The sequence below is a fragment of the Acyrthosiphon pisum genome, chromosome A2 (assembly GCF_005508785.2).
Source record: "Acyrthosiphon pisum isolate AL4f chromosome A2, pea_aphid_22Mar2018_4r6ur, whole genome shotgun sequence".
NCBI lineage: Eukaryota > Metazoa > Arthropoda > Insecta > Hemiptera > Aphididae > Acyrthosiphon > Acyrthosiphon pisum.
The window spans coordinates 40,796,588-40,804,601 of record NC_042495.1 but is presented as its reverse complement, the minus strand read 5'-3'; the positions used below and the strand labels follow the sequence as shown (position 1 = coordinate 40,804,601).

Here is an 8,014-nt window from a genome sequence, read left to right as displayed (position 1 = left end):
AAGACATAACAATGAAGACAGATTTAACTGGGTTATATGTCACTAAAAATATGCCACTGATTTACAGATTAACATGCCATAAATCAACTTAAATGCTAATACAAAATAACATAATTGTATTTTAATTGTTTGTTATGGGTATAATAAACTAATTAATATCAAAGCCTAATAATTTATATAATTGGCGGTTTTTTTCCCTATTTAATTGGTCATTATTAATATTCATAATTATGTAATATTACAAATCTCAACATACAACAATTGTCTGATATTGAAAATATTTATGAAGAAATAATTGAATGCAATTTATTATTCATATATTTTTCTCATAGTATCTAATAATGTTTTTTTTTTTTTAAATAAGTACTTAAAGTATTATTTTATTTTCTATTTAACCAAAAATCACAAACGAATAACATTTATATAGTTCTTATATTTAATATATTGTAACACCTAACTTTCTTACCATAAATATATTATATATAATTAATAATTATAATATTTAATAACACACAATATATTTAATATTTATGTTTCTGAGTGAAGTTCAATTTTAAAATGTTATTTATAATCAAGGTGCGAATAATACGAATAAAATAAAATGTTTTCTTAATTTTATAGGTATCATTATTAAATAGTAAATATTATAATATAGTAATTGGTATAAAAACACTACCATGGTAATGGATAACCATGTTTTTAAGTATTTATTTATGATTTAATTATATAATTAGGCTTTCATTTGTTTTTACTTATGAGAAATAATAAGTAAGCCCTAGAAAAATATTAAATTAGTTTACTTAAAAATGTAATTAATTAAGTATGAGGTAGGTAAGAATATTTTAATGTGAATCAGTCAAAATCTAAAATTTTAAATAATTATTTAAAATTAAAAAAAATTTTTGGAAGAGTTATGATAATTTATTTTGTGTTAACATAGTTATTATATCAGATCTAGGCCATATTCTCGGCCATATTCTTTACTCTATGGGGCCAGTAGGTATATGTTGATGACTTTCTTTTTAAATTTCTTTGATATAAAATGGTACTAAATTCTCGTTAGATATTAGGTAAGTTCTGTTTCTGTTATATTAGAACTGATTTATGAAATTTAACTTTACCATTACCTACCTACGTTTACTTTTATTTTTTCAGTTTTAATGAATTCATTATATTTTTGCTTGTCGAAATACCTACCTATAATATTTTGTAACAATGTTCTCAATTTATCAATTCTATTATCAGAAAGATCCAATATAAATAAAAAACAGTTTTGTCTGAATTTACCCCGTAAGTGCGGAGTTCCCCATTTTACGGTGCTCTTTATCAGTTTCTGAATTTAATTATATTGGTGTAAATTATTGATAGAATTTTTATGTTAAGAATCGAGATTATAAAAAAAAAGTTTATTTAAAATCATTAAATAAATTACTGCATTTTAAAAGAAGATGCACATATCATCAAAGAAACTATTTTAAATTGTCTCACCAAAAAAAAAATATTAATCACCTTCAATATTTCAATAAAATTAAATATATTAAAATATAAGTCTTGGGCATTACACATTTACTACAATATATTTTATCATTTTATTTTTCATTATTTGGGTTCCTTTCAATTTATTTAGGTACTTTGGATTCTAGCTATTAATTTAAAATTGTAATAAATATAAATTAGGTATAATCAAGCAGCACAAGATAATAATTACTTCTTAGTTAATATTCTAAAAAAATAGTTTCTCTTTTTAGATCTCCATGTTCGTAATCCATATCCCATATTGGTGACTCATCGTTGAATACTTCCTTTTCCAATAAATCCATGTATCTGAGATAATAAAATAATATTAAGTATTGTTATTCAATTTTTTGTGCTTTAACTAATTTACTTAGGGAAATAGTCCAAGCAAAATGATGTTGTAAGTTCATTCCACATTATACTTTTTTTGCAACACCAAACTTGCAATTGAATTCTGAATGCTTTCAGAGTATATTTTAAGACATCTTGACCAAAAATCTTAGTAGGTCTGTATCGTAGAGAAATTGAATGAACACAGCGTGGCAAACAACAATGCAACAAAAATCTATAAACAAAACATAATATACTATTGATATGTATATTTAATATTATTTTATGTGCATTCAATTTACGATGTAGTGTGTATACCTACCTACAATAATAATAGTCATAACTTTTCGAGTATTCTCGAGGATCACATTTCAGCAGTTCTTGTGGAATGTTCCACATCCATGTATCAAAATATTTTAAAACAAATTTTGTGACTTTAAGTGCATCTTCGAACTTCTAAAACATAATTTAATGCAATATTGTGGACTAATATTATGTTATTACTTATTAGTTTCAAAATAACTTTTAAAATATCCATTTTGTAAATAGGTATTGTGTTGTTGTTGACATTTTTATTGATAGGTAGTATAAACTTTGAATAGTCCTAGCTGAAGATTATAATTTATAAACTATAAACTATAGCTATACATTTTATATTACTTCACACACCTATTTGTAATCTGGATGGAGTAATGAAGCCATGTGTGTTACAATAATTTATTTTAGAGTTAAATTGTACGACTTCTTAGTTTTTTTTTAATATGATATAAACGTGGACAAGAAGTCGTTTCGGTAAAAACCAAGATTTATTTATTTCAATTACTTATGAGTAGGACAGAGGACTTGTTGCTCTAAAAAAGCATTAAATATGCAAGCATTTATGCACTTAAAAATCCTATAATATGCACTTTAACATTTTTTCTAAAATTTTTTAAAAATCATAATAGAATAAAAGCTCGCATGGTGCGCATACGGCTCTCTGCAATGGTGGTGATGTCGTATTGTATACGACGTTAGATCGTAAATGATTATCTATCTATTGACTATTAATATAATTAATTACAACTACCTAACTACATTATTGGATTATCAGCGATCCTCTAGCCCTTCTAGGAAAAACGTGTGCCCATGCACAGTCAATAATACGACAAACATTTTTAAAAGTTTTATCCAAACATTTTGACTGTATGTATTGTTTGAAATAAAAATTTCTGTGGGGAAAAATTGATTTATAAATATGTCTCAAAAAGAATAAAATTGCGTACCTATAAAGTATAAAATATGCCCTAAAACCAAAAAGGACTCAAAATATGTAATTATATGCAAAATAAAATTTTAAAACTAGCTTCGTGAAAGCATGAAACGTATTTGTTTCGTACTCTGCTATTTTTGTGACTGTGCAAAATAAATAATCAAATACTATAAGCCCTCTGCCCCAGTGCCATACTTTTTAGAAAATTTATATCTACTTCGGTTATGTTTGGATGTTTGGTAATGAAGTTTTTCCTTTTTGAAACATATCTTAGGAACTAATAATTCATTACCATTACAACCATGGTTAACTAGTTCACGGAAATGTTGTGCAATAACTGATGGTATTATTTTTAATTTTATCTGTGGTATGCACTGTAGTCTGTAATTCGTATTACTAATAACAATTACACTTAGAGTTATTAAATACATAATCTAAACAAATCAAAGGGTGGTGTAAGTATGGACGGAAGTTTTTTCAAATATTGTATAAAGGTACATGAGGCGCCTAGTACATAAGGAGTAAAAGTTCATTATTTGAATTTCGTAATAATCGAACTCAAAATAAGTGCATTTGTATCTCTTTCCCTCTAAGTCAAAATGGATTTGCTACCGGATTGTAGCACATGACGATTAACTCACTAGTATATCTTTATCGCCAAACAAAACGGAAAATTGGTAGTTTGGCTGTGTACTTAACTCAAATTTTTAAAACTGTGACTTATACCCCTTTCTTCTATTCAAATTGTCTGTTACTTTTATGTAAGTACGAACAAAAAAATATTACGAAAAGCAAATTTTTATCAATTGTTGATACGAAACTCACTGATTATTTCTTTTAAATTAAGATTAAAAATAAATTAAATAAGTTTAAAAAAAGTATACCTAATATATTATGTATTGTATGATATTTGATGTTTTATTTAAATACATTACATCATATGAATGTATAAGCAAATAATTAAATAAACAATTTTAATTTATGTACTACTATTTAACAAATTCCTATAGGTCTATTAAAGTTTTTTTTGTTCCCCATGATACTTTTTTATGATATGGAAGTTTCACTGTATATACTTAGCACTGTCTTAAGAGTTTTTAAATTGTTAAGTACTTGGGTAGGTATTGCTATCGATATATCGATATCTTATGATCTACTTACCAATGTACCATTGTCATTAAAGATATGCATACAAAAATTTAACAAAACTTGTTCTATGTTAGTTTTTTCAAATGGTGGAGACCCATAAATTGTATCAATATTAGGGAGTGTAAATGGATCAAGGAGGACACTTGCATCCAATACCTAAGACATAAATAAACACAGTTAGTAATTTAGTTAAAGTATATTAATTATTAATAACATACATCAAAAACTGATTCAAAAATGCCTTTTAACAAAATATTTCTCTCGGATTTGGGCTTTTTAGATAAATTGTACAAAGTTATGTCTGTATTATATATATCAAATATCAATTTCATTAACACCGTAAATTCCTTAAATGAAGCCTCTCTTAAATGTTGTATATGATCAGCTAAACAAAATTAAAAATATAAATTAGACATACACATGATTAAATAAATATATGCATGATTTATATACACAACAGTGAACAAAGTAATAATTAAAATACCTAATGAATATTTATAAATTATAACTTATTTCCCGCATAACTAATTATTAATTATATATATTTTAATAGATAATAGATTACAATATTCGTAAAACTATTCTGAGTTATATTATTGACTGATATTGAACTGAGTCCCAATAAAACCTTATAGTACAAATTGTGTCCTGAGTTGTTTTAAAGTACCTACACACTAATTGACAAACATACATGTTTAAATAGTAACTGAGTCCCATCCAACTTAAAAAAACAAACATTTTCTGCCCGTTCTTTCACGGACTTCAAACTGTAATAAAAAATTCAACAGATATAGTTAAACATTTTTTTCTTTTTTTTTTTACTAATTTTGAAAAATTATGTTAATGTGTGTAATATAGGTAATATGTCTAATATGTATAATTCAGTTGTTACTTTTGTTGAAAAATAAATACATAAATATAAGTAATGATAAAATTTAATTTTTTTTTAATTAGGTAGCAAAAATGCATGAGATAAACATTGTATAAATTCAAGTTGTGTTATTGTGTTTGAATGCAACAGCTGTGTTTTCTGTGATTTCTTTTTCTTTATTTTACATAGAAGTTTATTTATTTTTTTATCCTGTAAAGAAAGTTTCTACCAGAAGGAGTGCTTCGATTTCAACATTATAGTATCTTATCTTTTATCAAATTGGATCAATATGGTACTTTAGAGAGGTCATTTTTCGTTTTTCAAAATTGTTTTTTAGCGACACTGGAAAGACCACCAATATTTATTTTTCTACCTTATTTTTTTTCTAACGCTTTGTTTATCAACATAGAAACGAATACAAAATTACCTAATTCCTACTAGGTAGGTATATATTATATAAAATCAGTGGCGTATCCAGGATGTTTGTATGGGGGAGCAGTCTCACAGAAAAATACAAAAAATACAAATACAATATATAATACATTAATCTTGATAAGATTGGTTAACACAGTCAATGGAGGGGGCTTAGCCCCCCTGGTTATGCCACTGCTGTTTATTAATTATTAAATATAATAAATTGACATGTAAAAATATTTATTTTATATTATAATTAAAATTATAACATCAATTATGACATAAAAGTCCACGAATAAAAGTCGGGTAAAAATGTATATTTATATTAGGTACACACCAAATACAAAATTGTAAAAATACAATAAACATTTTAAAAAAATACATAAATTATGACATTACACAGCAAATATTACTTTACTCTATTAAATAAAAAATATATATTTAGCCTATAATCTTGGGCGTGTCCTAATATTGTTCCCAACTCGAGTTCTTGAGTTAAAATATTGTTGGATGACTATGTCCTACCAAGTGTGTGGTAATGAAAGATAATCAAAGATTAGGTGACCAAACTTAAGAGGACGTCACACCCGCATGTCGCATGTGTTGTCTCAGTCTTACAAATGTACAACATAGTAAAAACTATTTTGCACGGGATAACTTTTATCTTTCTGTGTTTGTAGGAATGGCTCCAAAATTTCTGAACATATAGGGCAGAAAATTATCTATGTAACAGGGTGCTTATATATTGAATAACATATATACAATAAAAGTTATTTGCTTCTAAACATTTCATTTTTTTGTTTTTTTCATTTGCTTTTAAAAATGATTGGATAGTGCTATTAAACAAAAGCATGCTGTTGCACTGATAAAGTTATTCTTTACGTGTTGTGAAAATTTGGTAGTTCCAACAACAAATGTAGTGCGAGAAAAGTTGTCCCGCGCAAAAAGTTTTTGGTATGTTGTAAATTTGTAAGAGGGAGACAACACATGCGGGTGTGACGTCCTTTTAATAATTTTTAAATTTGGGACTTTTACTCTCGGATTTTTTTTGTCGAACTTTTGTTCGGGGATTCGAGTTACACTTATAAGTTATAATTCAAATGTTAGGTTAGGTTAGGTTAATTTTTAATATACCTACCTAAATTCAAAAAAATATTTTGTTTCTGATTTAAACTGAACTCATACTTCTAATCAGTGTTGCAAAAAAATTAGAAGTGAGCTCACCATGCTTGTATTAAAAAAAAAAATGTTTGCTCATAATATTAAAAAAAAACACAACCTAGTAATTAAATTATTATAATTTATATGAACTAATAATACATTAAAAATATGTTTATTAGATATATAATTATATCACATTCAGTATAGTTAAAACAATTGTAACTTTAAAACGAGTTACTAAGTATACGTCTTATTATTATTATTTTTTACCAATTAATATACTATAAAGTAGCGTATCTAGGATTTTTTCATGGGAGGGGAGGAAATAACATTTTAAGGACCCGTTTTACAATCATAGTTTAAACCTCGGTTACGCTTGAACCACTGATTTTACCGGCCGAATTCGGTGGTTTAACCGGGGTTCAACTATTGTAATACGGGCCTTAAGAGTCATTCAGTATATGTACATATATTATATTTATATTATTAGGTATATACATTTGTATTGTGTACGAAATTTGGTCTCCGGAGGGGGGATATGACCCCTCCCTGTAGACATGCCACTGATACTATAGGTATCGTTTTTAGTGACAAATTGACTTTACGTTATGTTGTTATACTTACATAGTCGATGTTTACAACCAGACCTGGTGCAAATACTATTTATCCATCCAAAATTATCACGCTTTATTCCTGTAAAAATCCCTCCTTGACACTTACAACCTGGACACTAAAATTATTAAGTTAAATATTTTAATGGAATACAATACAATTTAAATATGTTAATTCAGCTATTATATTTATTTGATACCCACACATTTAATCATCATTATTTAAATATGAGAATTAGCAATCAGGGGTGGCTCCAGGGGGGCCTAGGGGCCGCCCTCCAAGCTGTATTTCTAAAAAATTGTATACTGTTAAAAACAAAAAAAAATATCATTGAAATTGCTGGAATATTATGACTTGCCCCCCCCCCCCCAACCATATCTCTGAAGCCGCCCCTGGTAGCAATACAAGAATTATAAAATGTTTTTGAATATTATATTATTAGTGGATTAAACAAAATATTACTGTAAGTAAATAACGACATAAAGGGCTGATTCTTCAAATAATTCTGTGTAGTGGTATACGCATTAAAACTTAGGAACGAATGCAGCTTATTACTTCCCAAGTGATTTTTGGAATATTTTATTTTGGAAATGTTGGTATTATTATGCTCAATGTGTTGGTGAAATTAGAATTTTTACACTGTATTATCTTCCTACATCGTGAAATTAACTATTTAATTTTTTTTTGAAATATAATCCCCAATGGGGTGG

The 8,014-nt window shown here is 26.7% G+C and overlaps 1 protein-coding gene across 1 annotated transcript in view; it reads right to left on the bottom strand.

The window, feature by feature from the left end:
* Window positions 1-1,663: 1,663 nt before the first annotated feature.
* The window catches only part of LOC100575824 (histone acetyltransferase KAT2A-like), a 7,346-nt gene continuing 995 nt past the window's right edge, over window positions 1,664-8,014 (bottom strand). Inside the window, exons 3-8 of the mRNA XM_003244475.4 lie at window positions 7,317-7,422; window positions 4,465-4,631; window positions 4,259-4,402; window positions 2,168-2,301; window positions 1,886-2,080; window positions 1,664-1,824 (exon numbers count right to left, since the gene is read on the bottom strand). Of these exons, the coding sequence (XP_003244523.1) occupies window positions 1,716-1,824; window positions 1,886-2,080; window positions 2,168-2,301; window positions 4,259-4,402; window positions 4,465-4,631; window positions 7,317-7,422 (855 nt within the window). The 3' untranslated portion in view covers window positions 1,664-1,715. The remainder of the gene's footprint in view (window positions 1,825-1,885; window positions 2,081-2,167; window positions 2,302-4,258; window positions 4,403-4,464; window positions 4,632-7,316; window positions 7,423-8,014) is intronic.